Below are 24,225 nucleotides of genomic sequence, written 5' to 3' on the forward strand. Positions count from 1 at the left end.
GGATGGTGATCCAATCTGAGAGTAGTATCCTCTTAGGTTTGTATTTGAAAGCAAATGATGCTTTGCCCTGTGTTTTGGGTGGTGGTGCATAAGTTATTTATAGGCTCGAGTGCGTGTGAGTTTAAACTTGGCATAGTTACTTTAGCATAGAGATTACAAGAAAAAAAAAGGACAGAAACAGAAACAGAATAATATGTAAAGTAGCTTCTGATATGGTGGTCTCTAAACGTGAAACATGCTGCTGTCTTGTGGAGTTCACAATGTACCCTTGTGGGTTTTGGAAGCTATGTTAATCAACTGTGAGATCACAAGACAAAGGATATAATTGAGATTTTGTTGGAATTGTACCGAATTTTTTTTCTTGTGTCTGAAGTGAATAAGGGCCAAACTTTTGCTTTTGGAAAGATAATGGTATTATTGGTATATCAGGAAAAAAAAAATGTTATATAGTTCTAGCTATGATCAAATGTTCATGCAAACTGTCATACAAACCACTAAAGTATGGCATTCGCATTGCCAAAGACTTAAATCTGAACTCTGTCAACTTTAGGCTAGATTCTCTTGGACGTTCAGTTTATTACATGATTGTCTCAGTCTACTCTTTACCTTGAGACTCTCATCCAAGAAACCATGTCATATAGTAATATAAATTTTTCTCCGTTCTTTTTTATAAGAAATAAATTATAATTTATTTTACATTATAACTTATATTTTATAAATAGAAATGAAAGTAATAAATAACAAGAAAAAAATCAATTACTATTACCAGCAAACTTTCGATCGATCATCATTTCTCAATTAACTATTATATAATTATTTAGCAATGTAACTTGAAAAAGTATTAATAATAAAAAACTTCCTATCCCATTACCCGGAGGCTCTTTATTATGCAAAGGTATGGGGAAGGGATGTTGTACGCAGCCTTACCCTTGCATATGCAAAGAGGCTGTTTCCGGTTTCGAACCCATGAACAACAAGTCACCAAGGCACAACTTTACCGCTGCACCAATGTAACTTGAAAAAGTATTAATAATATAAAAAAAAATTATGGCTTTGGATACGAGGATAAACTGTTTACAATATTTTTATGTGTATGAAACAATTTTAATAATTTGACATTAAAGATATATTGTCTCGATAAGCAAAAAAAAGAGCTATCGTCTCCATTAAAATATTTTGAATAAATAAAATTGTTAATATAAAAATTACAAGTCTACATTGACCATATAATTCATAATATCTGAATGATATATAATTAAATAGTATGCAGTATTATTTTTCTGCATCAAAATTATCTATTATAATGCGTACTATTTTTTTTGTACATTAATGAAAATAAAGGAGATAATATTTTCATTTCATTCTAATAACAAAAACTATTATTGAGATATTGATGGAGAAAAGTGGGTAATATCTCGAAGACATATATATTATTATTATTAATTAATATTTTTAAAAGGTTAGCGTACGTTAGTTAGAAAGCTCTGTACCATGCACTTTTGGATCAATTTTGTTACTAAGAGTAATAGTAACATCTCGGGCTGGGGGAAGTACTAGATCACAAAGCTAGAATATAGAAGCATAGAAAAGAGAAATTAAAAGCATTTTGTTTGCCAAAAACAATAATGCTTATAGACATATGAGGGTTGGAAATAAAAGCTTAAAGAGAAATTAAATCGTTACATGGAAGATTCATTTTGTTTCTTTAGCATGAACTTTTTCTTTGTCAGAAGAAGTCAGTCAAACATGAAAATGCCTATAACAAGATTTTCTTTAACGTTTATTTAGTGTCCTATAAGTTTGTTTGTTTGCTTTTCTACTTTGTTTCTTTCGTATATTCTGTATAGTTGTTAATCTTTGATGGAAAAAACATATCATATTACCAAAAATAAAATAAAATAAGATTAAATATGTTTTGACCCTACTACATTATGCAGCGTTACACAGTGAAAGACTCAACGGCTAGAATTGCGAGAGATTTGTACCTAATGTGAATTCATAACTTATTAAAGCATGTTGCAATCACTTGGCAAAGTGCATCATCTTGAAGAAAAATGCTATACCATGCTGTCGGCATCCCTTTAATTTTATTTTCTTTATGTGTTAAGTAGTAGTTAAGTGTTTTTTTTTTGAGAGGAGAGTAGTAGTTAAGTTGATCTGTACAAATATCCTTAATTTATTGTTATTTTAGTCGAGCAATAGCCCACATTTGCGATATAATAAAATCGAGTTTCCTCAAAAATCGAGCATAAAAGAAAAAGGTAAAAAGCATTGACTAAAAAAATAGACATATAATATTTAAATTTTATAAATAATGAGATTCTCAATTTTATAACTATCATTAATATGTGTTGTAAATGTTGTTAGATATACATTTTTAAACCAATTAGCTAGAGATGATAAAATAAATTGACTAATTAGACTCACTCGAACTCACCTTTTAAAATATAAGATTTGAGCTATAAATTTTGAGACTAAACTAAATGTGGATTTTTTTTAGTGTGATCCGATAAAGCTTGTGTCATAAATGACATTGAATTGGCTAACCTGGTTGAGTTTGTGCCACATGTTTCTTCTAACTTTTGTTGAAAGAAATTGAGATCAAGAGAAGTTTAAAAACCTACAAATAATTACTGATTTATTGTCTAAATTCTCAAACTTTCATTTGTTTGACACATGCTTTAATAGGTAACCAGTCAGTTGTCTGTACGAGTTACTCTATTTTTTTTTTTTTGTTTTAGTATTGAAATTATACTTAGATTAAAAAGTAAACCCAGCTCCATAAGTAAAAATAAAAAGAATAGAGTAAAAACATAAAATTTGATTCACATGTTTTACAAATCAATAGAGTAAAATTTTAAAAACCCACGTGACTACTCCACATGAGTTTTAACAAAGCCAAAAATCTTGTCCACAAGCCCAAAACAACTTTGAAGACGCAACTCGAATCCCCAGTTCGTTCCTGATCCTAAATGTCGTCGATGCAATTTCTCTCTAGATTCAACCTTGCCAGAAACGGATGATGATATCCACCTTTTAAGAACATTGTTAATCTAGCACAATGGCAAACCCTATAAAAAATGGTGTAAAAAGTAGTTTATGGCCTCCAATGTCAATTTTTTTATTGCACTAAGTTAAAGTTTGTGAAAATAGATATTATTTCTGGCTTTCTAATCTCAGCAATCATGACCATATTCAGTGGAAACTAACCAATCTCTTTGTGTCATAACCCAGTCCATTTTACATTAAAATTGGAGTAGTATATAATATATGTGGATGTTAAATATAATTATATATGATAAAGTGTGGATGTTAAATATAATTATCTATGATAAAACATGCCAGTTTATTCATGCCAACAATAACATAGTATGAAATGAGAGGAAATGCAATATCTTTAATTATTGAATAAATTTCTTAAATGATGTGCGGCATATGATGTTTAGCTAGGGACATTATTGGCACTGGCTTGGAAAACTGAGCTTGAGATCAGCTTTGTACTCTCCTAATTTCCACGAAATCAGTCTTCAAAGGTAAAAACATCGGGTGGTTGCTCTCTGTCGTGGCAGTCAAACTAATTAATCTCTGTATAAGAAATTACTCATGTCACTCTCAGCAATGTTAAAGAAAGGTACAACTCAATAATTTCATGATGAGTGCTTGCATGATGAATGCCATGTTTCACCCTTAAATATGTTGCAGATTGAGAACTTGTAGTAATTGCACCATAAAGGTCTTACTACACAATCTCATACACTACCAAGATAGAGTGATGGATCTCAATCAGTAGACAAAAGGAGAAACAATATTAATATTAATCAATCACAAATGCACCTATAAGCTAACATATGACAGATATGAAAAGAGACTATACTGCCAAACATCATGATAAACTTATAAATAAAAAGTTTCTTAATATTGGAATCATGAGTGTTACGATCATATATCTTATGATTTATTTGAGCTTGAAATTTAACTTAATTAAATGCATAGGATCATATATCTTATGAATATATATAAAATCTTTATATATACAAATAGGAAATTGAAAAGTAACTCAATTAATGGAGGAGGAAGATTTTGCATTTGTTGTAAGAGCTCTAGATACATACTTATTAAGTGGTCTTATAGTCCTGATATACACAAAGTGATCATGTCATTGAAATTTTCTAATGATGCATAGAATTAAAGCCATATCTCACAAGGAAGATATTTGAACACACATAACTCTTAAAAGGAAACTCAGACAACATACCTTCTAGACTGGAAAGATGTTCAAAAAAATGCATCATCTAGCACAACAATACTAATGAAAAAATGGATGTCCAACAAAAATAAGAGAAAGAAAGAAGTGAAGTTCAATAATGATTTTTTCTTCTTGTGAGAATGTACCTCCCTTGAAATAAGGCCTTAAGCAATTGTTTCATCTAAGGCTCCATCTCTTATCACACTTGTGCAAACTTGCCAATAATTAGACTCAGCCAACTGAGCTGAGCACCAACAACATTTAGAAAGAGTGATAGTAAGTAACAATGGGTATTTAATTAATTCATAGAGCTTTTAACTTTTGAAACAAAAAAAAAACTTCAATAATATATACATAACACAAAGGAGGAGATTGTGGAAAGCATAACATAAAATGAAAAGAACCCATTGTACTTATTGATGACTACTTACTGCTGCGGGAAACCTTTATGATTCCTAAAATAAAAAAACATCAAGAAACTTTGACATTAGAATCACAAAAGTGAAAATGAAAAGAAAAAAAAAAGATGTATGAGAATCACCACATACTCACAACTTCTTGTTGTTGGACAAAACCCTTTCGATTTCTCATATAAAAAACATCAAGAAATCCATTAAACACAAATGAGAGAAATTAAAAATAAATATGAAATACCTGTAACAATAAGAAAGGTGAAAATGACAAAAAAGATGAGAAAACAAACTTACCAATGATACCAATGCGGTGGTGAAGGAACTCATCGTTCAACGGCAGCGACAACGACAGTGAAGGATGTCACCACTCAATGGATACGGTGGTGAAGGAAGTCATCGTTGAGCGGCGATGACAATGTTTGGTCCGCCAACTTACTCATTGGTGAAGGCGATATTGGGGGAAGGAGGACAAATTAGGGTCGTGATACAACCACAAGAGAAGGATGGCTGCTGGTTTTCATTTTTTTTTTTACCAAAATTGTGTCCATGCTCAATAAAAAAAAATGAAGAAAATAGTGGAAGAGGATCAAGGAGTGGAAAGGGAAAGATGAAGAAGAAAGTTGGGAAAAAGATGCGAGAAAGGAAATACAATGATGCTTCTTTAGAGAAAGAAGCATCTCTTTTTATTTTTTATCGTCTAGAAGCTTTTGAGATATCTGTTGTGCCCGAAGGAGAAAGAGAAAGAGGGAGGAGTGAGTAAAGAGAAAGATGATGAAAAATTTAAATTACTCCTATTTAAGCGACATATCAACAATATAAGATGTGTATTTTGGACTTCTTGAGAGCCTATTCTCTTATATAGTTTTATATAGATGTTGACAAAGACTATTAAAATGGTAAGCGACATTTGAAATTTTAATTTATTTGTCATAGGCTACTTATAAAATTACAATATAACATTTTATACTATTTTAAGTATAAGATGTAATACACGCTAGATATTTTAATTTTTTAAGTATGCTATGAAGAATATATTTGGTGCACAAAAAATAATAATAAAAAAACTAAAAAAAATATAAGATGTAAACAAAATTAAAAGTTACTTTGAATAACTTTTTATAAAATATTTTTATAATTGTAAATAAATATAAATTAGTTTCTTTTTATGTAAATATAAAAAAATAATTACTTACTAGATTATGTGATACTAGAGATAGACTGACTCATGATATTCTTCCCTAAAAAAAAACTCAATAATATTGTTGAGATGATGTTTTAAAAAAATATTGAGATGAATTAAGTTTTCTGTGACTCACGTGTCAGACTCGCACTAAACTAAGTCCTGGTCACGCACTTCTTTCTTGTTGTCGTTTCGCTCCTCACTTTCACTCTCACTGAGTCACTCTTCATTCTTGTTTTCTGTAAGAAGGGCTTTCGCTTTGGATTAGGTTTTTGAAAATCCCAAAAACAAGGTTTTTATTTTATTTTATAGAATATCCAATTTTAATATTTCTGGGTCTGGTGTAGAAATTAGAATATCTTAGTTACTTGTTTTTTATGCTATGTTTTTCTTCTTAGCTATCCCTAGTTCTTTGTCATCGTTTCTGGTATGAATAAGGCACCCGTTCATGTTTAAGGTGTGATGAAAAAGAATGGAACTTCTATATCTTCGTTTTCTTGTTCCCGCACTAGCGCCGTAGAAGATTGTTGCTCTTCCTCTTTAGGGGTCTATGATCATGATAGGGAGTAGTGTGGGTTGACTTGTTTCTCTTAGCAAGACTGATTTCTGGAAAAATAATTAAATAAAAATGGATAAACAAACACTCAAATCTCTAGGTTGTCTCAAATTTGTACATGTAAATTGTAATTACCAAGTGAAAACAAACAGAGGCACATAACTTAGGTTGTCTCAAATTTGCACATGTAAATTTTAATTAACAAGTGGAAACAAACAGAGGCGCGGGACTTTTCAACATTTGCATGTGTGTGTTTGCTAAATAGTGTATTCTTTTGCTGTTCCGTACACACTTTTTGATTTTATATTTTCTTTTAAATGATTTTTTGCTGGTATTTATACCCCTTTGCTTTGGTGGCTTTATGTCAACACTGAGTTGCTTCTACCTTGAGTCAGACTCCTGTGCATCTGCCAATAAAAGCAGTGGTGATCAAGTGCATGTGTAATACGCATTATGTTACTGGTATAGTAGAAAACTTGTTTGACGTAGTGGTTAATAGAAAGCTTAGGAGGGTTGATGATTGTAATTTACAAATTGTAGACCATTACGTTTAAGCCTATGAACTATGATAATACAAGAAAAGAAAGATTGGCTTCCTTTCCCCAATATTCCACATTATAAACTTCCTTTCCAATTTATTGCTTGAAAGACTTCTCCATGCACCAAGCAGGAATGCAGCAGAAATCTGCCTTTTGATTCGTAATCCTAATCCTAATGCTAATGCTAAACCCAAGCAACCTGAGTTTTGCTTAAAATGGCCAAGGAATGATGCAAACCCAAACTCTAACTTTAACCCTAGCCCATGCAAGTTTGAGGGTCCTTGGCCATGGCAATCTCTCAAAAACCTTTGCTTAATCGCTTTCAGTTTTGCGAGTGTTAACTGATTGACAAATGTACCAAATGTTCAAGTAATAAAGACTCGGAGGTCCGAGTGTCAATTTCTACAGAGACTTTGTTTTGTACTTGTGTTAGATAATTTCTAATTTATAAGAGAAAAAGATAAGATGAGGTATAAAAGAAATTTAAAAGAACAAAGAATAAAATAATAACTATTAATAGAAAACAAAAGAAATAATAGGGAATTCAATAGGATGAAAACGTTAGGACCTAACATGCCTTATTTGCATAAGATGTATTATTTGTGATTTTTCTGTATCAATTAGGTGAATTTATCCTACTGACATCTGTTAAAATACTTGTCTCTGATGTCTCACGATGACAAGTCTATTTTATTTATCTATCTCCCAAATATCTTTGCAAAAAGTCAATAGATAAAATGCATGAAGTTATAATTCTAGATGTTTGCTTTGATGCATGGGCATGATGCAATCACTCTATGTCTAACAATGATTTTATTAAGATACTCCTTTCTTTTAGTTTTATTAGAAATTATCCTCTGTCGAATGACTAATTCCTAAAATAGATGCATGCAAAACCTTCCTTGTTTTTCTATTAAGGAGTACTCTTTCTCGAGCACCTAACCCCCAAAAATGATGCAAGGATGAATAATGCATGAAATTAAAAATAAAAAAGGATAATAGGAAAGAAAACATTTGTTTATGAAGTGTACAATACATCTTTTGACATTTTAGGCCTGCCTGACCCTAACTAAGGATTTAGCTTCTCATGACCATTAAGGGTTTTACTCTGAATGAGGTATAAGAACTAATGGAAAAAGAGGGGTGAAAGAAAGAAAGGGAGAAAAAGATTTCCCCTACTAGAGATACTCAGCTTACGATGTATTCATTAGAGAGCTCTGAGTCTCCGGAGTTGGTGTCGTGGTTGTCTTTTTTGTTTGGCTTGACTTCCTTTTTATAGTTGTTGTAGTGGGTCTAGGCTTGATGCTAAAAATTTTCCTTTTTGATATTTTCTCGATCTTTTTCTCTTCTAATCTATCATTTTCATATCTCCAAACCATAAATAATAAAAATATCAATTCTTATCATTTAAGTCAAAAATAACTACTAAACAATATTTTTAAAGATATATCAATATATTTTTATTATAAAAAATAATTCATATTTAGCCGTTATGAGCGAGCTCTGTTTCGATTTGGAAGAAGAAAATGAGTCCAACAACAGTGGAGTCAAAGGCAGAGCAGAGAGCATTTGCGTCGGCTCTAGCGAGTGGGAAGTAAGTGACTTTGGTGGAGTTCTACTCCCCTAAGTGCAGGCACTGCAATTCCTTGCTCAAATATTTCTCCAAAGTTGAAACCTGTAACTCTAACTGGCTTAACATTGTTATGGCTGATGCTGAGAACCCCAATTGGCTACCCAATGTATCTTCTTTTTCACTTATTTGATCTAAATAATAGGAATTGAGATTACTATTGGATTCATTCATTTTAGACTGGACTTTGGGAGAAAGGAAGAAAATGTTCCTTAGTTGTTCCAATAGATAGAAAATTACACACACATGCTTATCTGTAATTGATTACAAGAGTACATGATGCTGAGACTGTTATTGGTTAACTTTATTTCTGATACTGAATTGTTGTAGGATAATAGCCACTTAACAACGCAGAAGAGATATAGACAGAAAAAAGGATGGACAACAAGCAACTAGGAAAAATAAAACATAACCTAATAAGGTTTGGGGAAAAAGCAAACTCTTCCCAATTACACCAATTAAACCCCGTTAGTGAGAGCAAATTCTATCTATTGAAATAAATAATTCTAGCTATATAAATTAACTTGCATAAAGTAGCATGGACAAAACCATGTTGTTTTCCCTTTTATGTCAATCACACACGTTTGCCATAGACATGAAACCAAACTTGCTAAATACTCATGCAGACACGCTACATGAGTATGAATAGTTAGTTAAAAATTCCATGTTAACTAGTGATATAATCAAATTAAAATTATATAAGTGAAAGATATTCTTTATCTTATAAATTGGTTTTATAATATTAAATGAGGTTTAAATCCAAAAATTCTAAATATATATATATATATATATATATATATATATATATATATATATATATATATATATATATATATATTTTGTTATAGCCAAACAAAAATCCAATAAGTAGTTTAATTTTGAATAAACTTCTCCAAAAATACTCATGAGAAGAAAAAAAGAAGGATATTAACTTATAGAGAAGTTTATTTTATTTTTTCTTATCTTATATGGAGAAATTTATTTCAACAAACCCTAATTCCCATTTCTCTTGCATAGTAGGTGATATTTTAGCTCAATGCCGGTGACACATTCCACTACATGCCTAAATCAAGGAAGAACTTTTGAAACAATCTGGACGTGAATCATGTAACTTGCGTACAATTCAATTGATTCTCTAGCACTGGTCTTCGGTCTTCCCAGTTTTGGCCAGGCTGGAAAAATTATCAAACAACAATGAAAATGGATAACATCATATAAACTGCCTTTATGTTTAATTTTCCTTTTTCTGTTAGTTCAGGGTTTGACTTGTTTCGCATTGTTTAACATACTTGTTTATTACCAGTGTCATTTGTTTCTGCTATGGAAGTTGGGTTTACTTGTCATTGGATTAAGATGGATTTTGGCTGGGTATCATACCTTATTAACATTTACTATGTTGCTTTGTGAAAGTTTTTTCTTTATATTGTTTTGTTTCTGTAACTCAAAATTACAAGATTAAATATCAATGTTTGGCCATTAGAAAGAATTAAATGGGACAAGGGGGCTTATCAAAGCTTAATATAATAATTATTGATGTTATCTCCTAGAGTAAGTATGTTGAACCACATTTGGGAAGACCTGACTATGCCATTGGACCTTGCACTGTTAGTCTCCTGCTAGAAGCCTTTTTTTCTACTCCTCTTTTAGATGCAGACCTGTTTCTCAATTGTTTTTTCCAAATGTGATGATCCTCAGCGTATCCCTCTCAAGAAGTATTGCATTCTTGACTCTTCATAAAGATACTTTTCGGCTTTTTTATTTTGTGTTGCCTCTTTCAGACTTACCTTTGCATGTAAACCATGCTTGTTTTCTTTGCACTCCAGTTGTCAACAAACGTATATGATGATTACTCTAGTCAAATAATAATTGTCTTTGAACATTTCTTTATTCACATGAAAAATCATACTATTTATACTTATCACATGTTTACCATCACAAACATGTAATTTTTATGTCAAAATGTGTTTTCCTTTAGGTCGAACATACTTCGCATGAATGATTTCATGCAACATCTATATAAATTCAATCAAATCAATTTACGTAATAAATGTTACTTTGATACCATGTTGTTTCAATCAATTTAACCAAAAAAGTACAAGATAATTTAATATAATAAATGAGAGGTCTTAAAATTATACAACTTTCACATATAATTTAGTTATATGAAAATATATATAACAAAACATGCAAATATTTTGCATAACAGACTCATCAAACAAGATACCTAGCATAACATTAGTTTTTAGAGAAATTAATTCATAATTGGTACTCTCAATGCAATGATCAAATATTGACAATAAGATTTATCAAATAATAGTCTTTCTTTAGACTGACTATCATTTATCACAGGTATAAAATATTATTTGACCAAATTATATTTTTCTTTGGGACGAACATAATTCACATAAATAATTTTATACAAAAATTTATGTAATTTTAATAAATCAATTTTCTTAATAGGGATTACTTTGATAATATATCGTGTTAATCAATTTAATTAAAAAATCACTAGATATGCAAATAAATGGAAAGAATTTGTTACTACTAAATTAACTTCAATAATGATAGCAAAAAAAAATATAAAACATTAATTACGGCAAACAAATATTATATTTAATGCTATCATTGATTTATATTTAAAATACTCCAAGTAAATATTGTATCTTTTTCTTGTTTCTATTAGTGAGAGTACTCTTAGTTTTACTTTTTTTTTTATTCTAAGAGGTTAACCTTAAACAAGTACTTTCATATATGTCTTTCTCTTCTTGTAGTCTCTCATCCTCTTGCATATAATGAGACATAAGTTCATTAATGGATCATTTGTTCACCTCGGTTTTATAGCTCAATTTGAATTATCCAAAGTGTGCAGAGAGTGAGATCAAAACTAGATGCACAAGCAAGTCTTCACTAAGTTCTAGCTTAAGTGTTTTCCATTTTGATGCCAAGTTAAACATTTTCTTGATGTACTCCCTTATAAAATTTTCCCCTCCCTTTTTTTATCAAAAAAATAATAAATAAATAAATAAATAAAACAAAAACGATATGTGCAAAAAGCTTCTTTATATATATTATGGACAATAGCCATGAAGAGAAGCCGTTAACAAATCCAAATAACAATGCCAAAAAAAACACCTGAATTTAAATCAAATATCCAATCTACCAACAATAATTAATATGTGTTGTTCCAAAAAAGGAATTGGGTTCATATAACCAAAGAAATCCATGTATAATTAGAATCAAATAACTTTAAATTCTGAAAATCTAACAGTAATGGTGGCTCTGATACTACTTGTTGAAATTCTAATGGATTCTTATAAAATACCAATATAACCACCTGGAACACATTACAATAGATGACTCAGAAGTGTTCTAGGAATACTTGGATCCATAATGTTTGATCAAACAAACGCATCAAAATTTGAATCCGTAAGTGATTTATGATCTATGTACTATTCTTAGGATCTGTTATGGAACGAATAACTGGCTAATAGCGTAACCGATGACTTCATGATTTTTTCTTAATTAGAATCTCTTTATTCCTTAATAGGACCTTCCTAACTCTTTAGATGGTGAGAAGAGAAACTATGTGTGACAACTCGATATATTGGGGACCATAGTCTTCTTATAGTGTGTTAACCTAGTAGGAACATTTGTTCATTTAAGTATATATCATCTGATTTGGTTGTCTAACGGGCTCACTTATTTTGATCACATAAAATAAATATAATTGTCTTATAATATTACCCCACATTAATTATTGGAATAGAAAATTCTAACATAAATATCAGTTTGGTCATTAGAAAGAATTAAATGGGACAAGGGAGCTTAATTATCAAAGCTTAATATAATAATTAGTATGTTGAACTACACTTAAGCAGACCTGACTGTGCCATTGGACCTTGCACTATTAGTCTCCTGCTCGAATCCTTCTTTTCTACTCCTTCTTTTCAAAGTTAAATGGTAACTTTTTGAGTCAATCACCATTCATATAAATAATTACACACGTTAACATTTAACATTTCTCATGAACAATCTACACAAAAGGGGTCACTTTGGTGTTATCTTGATCCAATTAACTCATTTAAATGCTAAATAATTTAAACAATATACCATAACTGAATTTTGAACATTGATGCACCAAATCCAAAATTAAAATGTTTCTTGAGTAAATTATTTTTAACTATTTATTTATTTTAAATTTTAGAGGCCCATGATTATTATTTTAATATTCTGTAGCGGCCTCTAACATTATTTTTAACTGTACAGAGATAAATAGAACCCCTTTATGATGAGAACTACATGCGAAAGGATACCTGGATTAATCATAATGGAATGATGATGAAAGGTTGACCTGTTTTATGACCTTCCAATAATAGAGTGTCCTTCTTTTTCTTCTGTGAATTATAAAGAGAAAAAATTGTTTGCTCTTTACAAATGGGACCATTACCCCAAATTTGATAATTATAATTCGATTTCTCATCAAATTATAACATCACTACTGATGATCCAAACTTACTAACAACTTAGCCATACTTTTATATTAATTAGACCATTTAATATTTTACTTAATAATATAATGATATATATATATATATATATATATATATATATATATATATATATATATATATATATATATATATATAATGTATGACTCATAATTGCTAACAGATGAACACGGCACAACAAAATTTGGCCAATAACACGACGGGCAAAAAGCAAAAGAAAACGAGGAATAGAGCTAAATAATGTGTGAAGACCCATAGGCAGAGAATGACCGATCCCTCTTAAACAAACGTTCAGCACAACCATTCCTTTCCCTGAACAAACTCTGGTTGGAAACTTTTCAATTTTGGAGAGTAGCTTTTCTTTTCTTTTCTTTTTAATCATAACAGAATGATACTGATTAGTGACATTAACTTAAATTTACATTGCATGCAAGAATCATTTTAGTAATTTAATAAAATAGGGCCGCAAATGCAATAAGTTTTACCAAAAACAAATGAATAGTGCATATTAGTTAATAAACCTTAAATTAGTCATCAAAATTGTATAAGCCATATATTATAGTTCTCGGGATTTTAAAAACATTCTATTAATACCTGCCTTTGAGAAAAATCATTCAATTTAATATTTTGTTTCCTGATGTCTTATATCAAAAAGACTAATTATAAAGAGAATGACACTTTATAAGTCATATTAAAGGTTTTTAGATTTTAAAAACATTCTAGTGATACCTGACTTATAATTATAAGTAATATTATGCTTTTTTTTAATGTCTTGAACAAAAAAGACTAGACTGAATTACCTTTGTAAAGTAAGAAACTAAGAATTTTTAATTAAAAGGAAAAAAGAAACTTGGGCATTCAAGTGATGTCTATACAATACACTAGTGAAAGATAGACAAATAATAAATTAATATGATTGATGATGTAACATAACATAAAAATAAAAATAAATAATGTCAAAGAAGTCTTTGCATTATTAATTTGTGTCAAAATATCAGGGTTCTTTTTAAAAATTCTATGAATTAAAAAGCTTGACTAATATATATTCTCGTAGACAAATTAATTTAAAGGCTTCGTTGCATATTAATTGTTAGATTTAGACCATAAGTATTATCTACAAAGACAATCTTTTTTTAGTCCGCCAATAAAATTATTATCAACGCTAAAAAAAAATTCAAATATTTAACCAATCATAGGGTATACATTGGATGAAATAAGGTAATGAGAGTGTCATTCAGTCCAATCTAGTTGGAAGCGGCAAAAATGCAAGTTCATTGCGTAAATTAGAACACCGATTATCCTTGTAATAAAGATAAGTATATCTAATCGACTAAATCTTCAAATTAGTCATTAAGACTGTATAGAGTCCTAAAGCTTTTTTTTAAAAAAAAAAAAAAAAACCTTCTTTTAATTTCATAAAAAATTCTTTTAATATTTGATTTTACAAAAAAATTATTCATTTTAATTTTTTCTACTTTATTTTTATTGTTAATGTACATCAAAATAAAATTAAGTGAATGACGTTTTATGAAAGAAAAATGCTAAACACTTTTTGTAACAAAACGCATGAACTTTTAATTTTTGTTAAGTCATATTTTATATATTCTTTTAAAAAATTTAATCAATATTACTTTTAAAAGCTCCCATTAAGTTAATATTTCGTGTGTTTTGTGCAAATTTGCTTGGTACTATATCTAACAGTGCTCTTTACAAAATTAGAGATTTGTAACTAGATGTCCGACCCATACAGTCACGGTGATTGGTGATTAATTAAGTTGTTAATCCCTCCCTAATCTAATGGACAAAGATTGGCCCCCAAAATTAATCACGTCTCCAATCCACGTTATAAATGGAGGACTCTTTAATCATCAACACGACTCTCATTCTTAATTTTAATCTTTCCATCTCTCATTTGTTATTATTCTTGAGAGTGAGCATAATGGCTGCCAAGCATTCACAAGTGTCTCTCTTTCACAGAACTTCATCAGAGGGTGAGCACAATCCGTTAAACATGTCCGATGAGCAGATATTGGAGCAAATTTACTCAACCCATGTCCACAGCCACACAAAGTTTGATGTAGACTCTCTTTTTATTCTTGTTGAGAACACCCTTAGGCGTTCAACTCTCATCGTTGACAATGTTGTTCAGGTACACAAATACATTTTTTTTTTATTTCTTTTTCCATATTTCCCTCCATGTTTGTTTTTCTCAAATTTCCATGCATTTGCATGTGATTAATCTTTACAGGGTTCCAAAGCAAGCTCGGAGCAGGTAGAAGACAAGATTCCCCAAGCCAACTTCAATTCTCCACTATGTACCCTGAAGCAAATTTATTCCGAGGTCATTCATTAATTAGTCCAAATTAATGCAAACAACGTTTGTTTACCCAACAATTAAAAAAAAATCAGTTAGTTAAAAAAATTAAAAATTACTTAATATCTTGTCAAATATTGTCATACTCGAATGCTAATTATTTTCTCATAAATAAAAAAAAATCGACTATATTATATAGAAATTAATGAAGAGCAAAAAGCACATGAAAAAAATAATCTAATAATTTATGGTACCTAGTATAATTCAGGAAAGTAACACCTTGAATGATGACAGATGTCATGCAAGCCTCAAGGAGAGGAAATAGCTCATATAACTACAATGGCCATACTTGTGAAGCTCTCAAACTATGAGTGGGATGCAAAAGCAGTGCTGACACTGGCTGCTTTTGCAATGGAATATGGCGAGTTCTGGCTGCTAGCTCAGAACCAACCAACAGACCCTATTGCCAAATCCGTGGCTGCTCTGAAGGGAGTGCCAGTGCTCACAAGACCTGCAGCACTGCAAAAGCATCGCCAAGCCATCACTGAGCTCAACAATCTGGTCAAAACAACGTTGCTAGTCATTGAATTAATCTTTGAGTTGGAGAAGCTTACAACGTTTGACACAAAGGATGTGCCTGCTTTGTTGCCCGCAATAGAACAAATTCCTGTTGATGTCTACTGGGCTATCATCACCATTGCGGCTATTGTTACTCAGACTGATTACCTCACTACTGAATTGTAAGTAACTTCCACTGTTAAAGGAATCAATAAGTTTTGGTAATGGTCCTTTGCGTGGGCTGTTTGAGTAAGCTTATCTAGAGACACTTCTAAAAGAAAAAAATAAGTAAAAAATATGAAAATGTTACTATTTGTCGTTTTATTAGAAGATGTTGTTATTAAACTAACTATTTGACCTGTTTAATATTTCTATGATTGCTCGATTTCAGAGGGAACAAGCAAGACCTGTCCCACTATGGTCAAAAGATGAACATCATACTTAGCAAACTAAGGAAGCAAATCATGCTGTGCAGACAACAGATTGGTCAGTAATTTAACTGGCTAACCGTTTATCTCTTCTTTATTCTTAAAGCAAGCAAACTTGGCAAAGTTGACTAGTTGCATTTCAAATTAAAATTCAATTGAAAAGACATGAAGTTGCAAACAACATGCTTGTCTTTTTCTTTTCAGAGGAGGCAGAGTATCACCAAAGGCTCAGGAAATTTTTTCAAACGCCTACTGAAATTATGGAAGTTTTTAAGTTTCTAGTTTATTCCAAGGATGCCCCACAGCTACTGTTTCATGGTGCCACTAAGACCACGGTTTGTGACTCTTCCAACAAATTTATTATAAAGTTTTGCGATCAATTACCTCCCAAAAATAAGAGAAAAATATATTTTATGAACATCTTAATTATTGTTTTAATTTGCTTCTAACATCTAACATCATACATAATTTAATTTACGTGACATGCAATTAAGTTTTTTAATTTAGCGAAAAACAAATTGATTAAATTGTTATGAGTCATGTAGAGATTAGTTGGAAATTTGAACACCAGTTATTTTAGAACATATCGTAATTTCTCCTAATTGAGACACTAGGAAGAGTAAAAACTTAATTCTCAAAATTATAATTCTAATTTATAATATAAAAATTATAGACCATAAAATAAGTACATATAGAATTTATAGATACAGACACAAATTTACAACATATAATCCATGGAAAATTAAATAATTATTTTTTTTCAAAAAATAAATAAATGCAAACATAATTTAAGGCTATGTTTGACAAAACTAGAAAAGCCAGCTTAAAGTTAGAAATTAGTAGCAGAAAGTTAAAAAAATTAACTTATTAAATTATAAGTGTTAAATAAAATTAATTATTAAAATAACTTAAAAGTATAAAATGATTGAAAAATAATAAAATCATGATTTATTTAAAAAAAAGTAAGTAAAAACTAAAATTTGATAAATATATTAAGGATAAAAAAAATATAAAAAAATAGAAACTAACGTTTTAATTCAAGTAATATTTTAAAAATGTTAAAAGCTATTGGAAAGCTACTATAAAATATTCAATTATCAAATAATTAAATAAACTTTTTAAGCTACTAAAAAAATTAAAAACTAACTGAAAATTCTGTAAATGAAAATTATTTGACATTAACTAAATCTAAAAGGATATCTAATGCTAAAGAATAAGTGCAAAATCATTCGTGCGTTACACTGATGGTTTATAAAACATAAAATACTAAGAAACGACGATTTATTTTAAAACTAAAATTGTGTATGATTTTCTAAAAAACAAATGCACAAGATGTCCATTTTTCTTGATTCATGTGTAGCCTTTGTTATTTATGGATTTTGATTCATTTGTTTCTTGGGCAGGTCGAAATCACTGAGCTCAAGAAGAAGCATGTTTACTTGTTAATCTCCACTCTAGACATCACGGAGGAAGAGATTTCAGTACTCCAACCAGTTTATGATTCAATTAAAACTGGTGATCAATATAAGATTGTGTGGATTCCGATTGTAGAGGAATGGAACGAAATGCTGCACAAGAGATTTGAGTTTTTGAAAAGCAAGATGCCTTGGTATGTGGTGCAGCACTTTGGAGCCATAGCAGGATACAAGTACATTAAGGAGGAATGGCACTTCAAAAAGATGCCTATGGTTGTGGTGTTGAATCCTCAAGGCAAAGTGCAGCATGCAAACGCATTCCATCTTATTCATGTTTATGGAATGAAGGCCTTTCCCTTTACTATTGCGGATCAAGAGAGAATTGATAGAGAAATTCACTGGATTGGTTCAGTAGTAGGGGATAATCACCCCCACATAAGCACATGGGTAAGTACATTTCATAAATCAATTACAATACTGAACGTATAAAGGATTTAAATACATTTTTCATTTCATATATATAATTTAGTATTTTTTTCATTTTAGTTTTTTTTTTTTAAAATGTTTAAGTCGTTATAGAATGTATTTTTGTTTTCGTCTTTTAAAGTGTTTAAGATAATACTTTAGACACTAAAAAATAATTTGAACAATAAAAAAATATTATTTAAAATACATTAAGAATGAAAAACAAAATAAATATATTTTGTTAAGATTAAAATGAAAAGAAAAAAAAATTACAAGGATAAAAATAAAAAAAATATTAAATTACAAAAATAAAAAATATATTTAAGTCTATTATAAACATATAAATTAAGTATTCATCTGCAAATACCATGCTTGTAAAGTTTTGAGCACTCAAATTTTGAATATTTTGTATTGTTGAAGTTAGCACTGGCAATGACATGAACTTAATTACAAGTTTTTGGTGTCATTATCTAAGCTGCAGATTAGAGAGCAAAAGTACATTCTCATCTATGGAGGCAGTGACAAAGAGTGGATCCACCAGTTCACAAAGTATGCAACTGCCTTTGCAAACGACGCCGCTTTGAAGGATGCGAAGATTCATATTGAGTTGTTCTGTGTGGAAAAGGAAGACAAAAGCTTCCTGAGGCGGTTTTGGAGTGGCATAGAGAGCTTGTTTGTGACAAAGGCTCACAACACAGTTGATGCAGTGACTCAAGAAGTGCAAAAGATGCTTTCTTACAAGAATGAAACTGGGTGGGCTGTTCTATGCAAAGGGTCATCTGTGGTGATGAGTGGTCATGGAACAACAATCTTGAAGACACTGGCAGAGTTTGAGAAATGGAAAGAGGATGTGGTGAAAAAGGGGTTTGAGCCTTCCTTCAAAGAGCACCATGAAAGGATTAGGCGCACGCATCATCGCTGCATACACCTTGAAATTCCTAATGCTGCAGGGAAGTTACCAGAGACCATAAGATGCCCAGAGTGTGGTAGGATAATGGAGATTTTCATCAGTTATAAATGCAACCACAGGGATAATACTTCAATTGCCATAAACTAGAATTCAGTGATGCCTTCTTGTTTGATGTTATGGATGAGAGAGTGTGGGATTAAGCTTCATTTCCGGTTATGAGCAACTTCTAGGAGACTAGGACTAAGCTTTTTCTGATAAAATAAAGATTTCTTTGAACAAAAGGAGTTCTGTGACCTTTTAAATAAGGTGAGCCTTTTTCTTATGTAATTTGTGTTGTTAATTGCACTATTTATTACCAACATTTCATTTTGTAGAGAATAAATAACTTCACAGCATTTCATATTTTAATTTAGCTAGTAGTCTCCATTTTTAGTTTTTTTAGAATATAATTATGTTAAAACTTTCATGGAATAGTTTTGATGTTTATATTGATCAAATTCAACTCACGTCAGTCAAATACTCAATTTGGTAGTCGGATAGCAGGAGTGTTAAACAAAAAATATTTAAATATATTTTTAAGTTTTATAAATATAATTAAATTTGTTTTTTTTTCTCTAAGTTTGATTTATTGTTTGACTTTCATAAATTTGGAAAATGATTTCTATTGTTACTTACAATTGATGTAAGAGGCATATACTCATCTCATGTCATGTGAGTAATTTTTCCAAAGTGATATGCTTAAATTCAAGTTTTTGTTACATTAATCAAAAAATGTTATTTTATGTCGGTTATTAATTAAAGTAAATACTTTTTTATAATGGTTTTATAGAAAGTTGTCCTAGAAAAAAATATTATTTTAAAACGATTCTTAACTAAAAAATCGTCTTAAAATAATAGACTTTTTAAAATAATTTATTACAGAATTGTATTGGAATATATTTTTAAAAGAAAAAAAATTAAAATATATTAAAAATTTTCAGACAATTTTTTAAGATGATTATTAAAATAACTGTCTTAAAAATTAAAAATTAAAACCATCTTTAGATGTACATAGGATTATTCAAAGACTTATTTTATAATGTCTTTAAAAAAAATGTAATATACATTTTAAAAAACATGTATGCCCAATCATGCAATGACGTAAATAAAGAAAATAACAAAAATCACAAGTTTTCTATATATAAAACAACCAGCAAAAAGTCACAATTCTTAATTCACTTTGGCTTGAAGAGTAAAGTGTTAGATGCTTAAACAAAAGATCATAATTATTCCGATAAATATACAAGCCACATTAAGTGGCAGGAAACCATGGGAAACATATATCAAAGTCCAATCCGTTTAGTAGGAGAACGTCGCCCAAAGTTATAGACTAACTCAATCCTGTAAACAAAAAAACTCACCATTCTCATCAGTAGTGTCAGAACTGAATCAACGCGTCCATGCCCCATCAAAAAGTTCCTATAATGCAATTGTAAATAGCAAGTGCTTTTAAAAAATTATAAATAACTAGTCGCACTTTAGTTTGGAATAAAATTACCATATCAATATACCATAACAGGGTAATATCATCAAGCGAAATTTGTTTTATAAAATCTTGTTGGATTTCGAAAAACATGGAGATGAAAATATGTTTTTTTATGTTTGTTAGAAGGAAATAAAAAAAAATAGTCCTGGGCATGTTTTATTCCAAGAAAATGAGATGTTTATATTATTTTGTTTTTGTATTGATTTGATTTTCATAGAAAAAAAATAAAAATGTGAATTCTTTCTTAGTGGAAATTTGATTTATTATGTAAGAATATTATTATACTTTTACTACTAATATACACTACTTCTCTACTTACCTATCCATTCTATTATTCTCCCTATTATATATACCTACTATTGTGTAGATTAGACTTGTTTCGGCCGAAAATTATACAATGAACAAAATATTTAAATATGTTTTTATTTTGAATTTAATTTCATATATATGTATGTTTAAATGATGCACTATATGTTAGCATTATGTGGGATCAATTCATGATATAGTCGGTTATTCATATAAAATATAATAATTTTTAATTAAAAAGGATATTTTAATAATATAACATATATTTTTAAAAAATAATAATATGAATCAAATATATATTTTAAATATTTTTGAGAATATAAAAAATGATCAATAGTTTTTTTAGAGAAAAAAACTCTGGATAATTAACCAAATACATTTTTCATAAAATACGGAGGAATGTGATTCTCATCTAACTTAGGAACAACATTATTAAAAACTCAATCAGCGTGTCCTCGATTAAAGTAATACTAAGTTTAATCAAAGCCATAACTCCTAATACAACAAGAGTAATTAGTGAGGTCATTTTTCTTTTTTAAGAAAATTAAAATTAATAAAAAAATCAGAGCATGAAAAATTAAATGTAATGATATTTATAAAAATTAAAAAACATATTTTTTCAATAATAAATAAATACGTAGAATATTATTCATCCCAGTTTGCGGTTAAAAACTATTCTATGCCATACGTACCTCTTTTGATTTTTTTAAGGGTTGTTGGTAATAGTGTTATTAGTTATTGATCAAAAGTCTTCTTAGAGTTTCATTTTTTTTGGGGGGGGGGGGGGGACTCAAAGTTTCATTTTTATTATCCATTTATTTATAATAACATACGGCATATCATGGGAAAGATCAAACTTAATTTACAGTTGTTGTACGTGGTCGTTGCAGGTTTTTTTTTTCGAATGGTTGTTGATAATGATATCATTTTTTAATTATTGTGCAAAAGTCTCTCTAGAAATTACTATTTTTTAAGTTTTTCTTTTTTTCCTTTTAATATTTTTTTCTTTTTCGCCTCAATTTTTTTAACCATAATATTAGAGTTAATTATTTATCAAAAAAATTATTGACTTACCACCTAAAAATTAAAATGGAATTCTCTCTCTTAGAAGATTTAATATTATATTTTTTTATTTATAATACTCAAAATTGAAATCATATTTAAGAAAATTGAAATTAGATTTACTCATACTAATAATATATTATTATATTTTTTATTATAATAATATATGACGTATAGTATTGGAAAAGATCCAACGCAACTCACATTTTTTTTTCTTTACGTGGCTGCTGATGACCACATCATTTTTTATTCAACAAAAAGTCTTCTTAGATTTTTTTTTTTTTTTTTAGAGTTTCAAGTTTTTCCACTTTTCCATTTTACAAGTCTCATTTTTTATATATTCTTTGTTATAACAAGAGGAGTACTGATACTAACATCTTTTATAAATATATATTTTTATTAATTAAAATTTATTAATGATTATACAAATCAAGAGAGAGACATTAAAAAAAAGAGATATAAAATTTGTAATTTTTAATAATTTTTTTCTGATACTCCAGTCAAATATGTTTTTTAAAAAAATTATTGCTAACATTTCTCTTATATTAATACGTGGCATGTATGGAAAGACAAAAATTTAATCGGAGAAAATGACAGAAAAAACTACTAATAATTTTATAAATGAGGAGATAGAGAATTATTATATAAGAAATGATATCTATGAAATTTATAATTTTTAGTAAGTTTGACCAATTTAAGTACTTAATAGCCAGATTGGATCTAACCATTATACAGACGACAAATTTAACTAAAAGATTAGCTAAAAGATGAAAAGTTAAAAAGTTAAAAAGTTAATTAGAAGATAAAAAATTAACTTATTAAATTATGAGTATATGTAAGATTAGTCATTGAAATAGTTAAAAAAGCATGAAATAACTGATAATAAAATCATGCTTTATTTAAAAAGGATAATAAAGAAATGGATAAATATATTGATGATAAAAATAAAAATAAATATAAAAGCTAGAAGTTAATATTTTAAAAAATATTACTTCAAGTAATATTTTAAAAAATATTAAAATCTATTAAGAAACTATTAAAAAAAGTATTTATCAAACCATTAACCAATTCTTTCAACTAATAAAAAAACTAAAAATGAATTTAACTGTTTTGCTGAACATAGCCAAAATATAACTAAAAGATATTATAATAAAAAAACCAAAAGTTCATCAATATCATGCATGATATTTTCTGGTACTCAATCTTAACTAGAGTTAATTAATTAAGATTTATTTAGTTGAATAAATTTATTTTTTTGTAAAAATTATAAAAGCATCACTATGAAAATGCCATGAAATAGATAAAAGAAAAATAGACGATTATCACTTGAAATATAGCCTTTTTTTTTACAAATATTAAATTAATAATATTGGCATTATATTAACTATGTTTTGGTTCAGTTTGGTTAGATTCTGTAGACATGTAGACAGCAACGACAAATCAAACCAAACTGGATGGTTTTCAATCATAAATTAATTCAATTGAATTTTAAAAATATTAGTTTGATTTGATTCTCGATCTTAAAAAGCATAATTTGAGTTTTATTTTAGATAAATTTAAATTTAAACACCCCTAATACTAGTTACCTTAGAATTCCCATTATCATTTCCCTTATTATAACTAATGTACATATAGCCATATAGAAAGATAAAGGGAAAAAAAAGACTTTAAAATATATTTCTAAGAAGACTTTTGGAATTTTGGTCAATTAAGTAATAATATGATTACCGACAGCATAGAATAATAATATAATAGTTAATACTACCGTGTAGTTGTAAATTAAGTCTTTGTTTTTTTTTAAAGGAAGTCTTTTTTTAAGGAAATCTTTCTTTTATCATTCAAATCTGATTGAGGTATAAATTTTTTTAACAATTTACATACACTTTTTAATCAATTGAATAGTCATATATTAATTATGATATTTCTCGTTATATATATGAAATATATATGTTATTATAATTAAGGTACAGGTAGAAAAAAAAATATATTGAAACGTTAAAATATAATTTATAAGGAGGCTTTTGGAGTGTTGGTCAATAAGTAATAGCATGCTTATCAAATACCAACAACCTTTAGAACAATGATAAGATACGCTTACAATCTTCAACCACTTTTTCACGTTATAAATAGGACAGAACTTGGGAAATCTTGGCACAGCAGTAAGCACCAA

At 29.0% G+C, this 24,225-nt stretch overlaps 1 protein-coding gene across 1 annotated transcript; it reads left to right on the forward strand.

Annotated features, from left to right (window-relative positions):
* Positions 1-15,011: 15,011 nt before the first annotated feature.
* SEOG (sieve element occlusion g) lies at positions 15,012-19,309 on the forward strand. Its single transcript, NM_001252917.1, has 7 exons — positions 15,012-15,221; positions 15,321-15,413; positions 15,681-16,126; positions 16,336-16,430; positions 16,577-16,707; positions 17,776-18,234; positions 18,734-19,309. The coding sequence occupies exons 1-7, from the start codon at positions 15,012-15,014 to the stop codon at positions 19,307-19,309; spliced, it is 2,010 nt and encodes a 669-aa protein (NP_001239846.1).
* The last annotated feature ends 4,916 nt before the right edge of the window (positions 19,310-24,225 follow it).

This window comes from Glycine max, chromosome 10 (assembly GCF_000004515.6).
Source record: "Glycine max cultivar Williams 82 chromosome 10, Glycine_max_v4.0, whole genome shotgun sequence".
Taxonomy (NCBI): domain Eukaryota; kingdom Viridiplantae; phylum Streptophyta; class Magnoliopsida; order Fabales; family Fabaceae; genus Glycine; species Glycine max.

Coding starts and splice junctions, on each gene's coding strand:
- SEOG (NM_001252917.1), top strand. CDS start 15,012: ATGGCTGCCAAGCATTCACAAGTGTCTCTCTTTCACAGAACTTCATCA. Junction 16,431..16,576: donor GCTGTGCAGACAACAGATTG/GTCAGTAATTTA, acceptor TTTTCTTTTCAG/AGGAGGCAGAGTATCACCAA. Junction 16,708..17,775: donor ATGGTGCCACTAAGACCACG/GTTTGTGACTCT, acceptor TTTCTTGGGCAG/GTCGAAATCACTGAGCTCAA.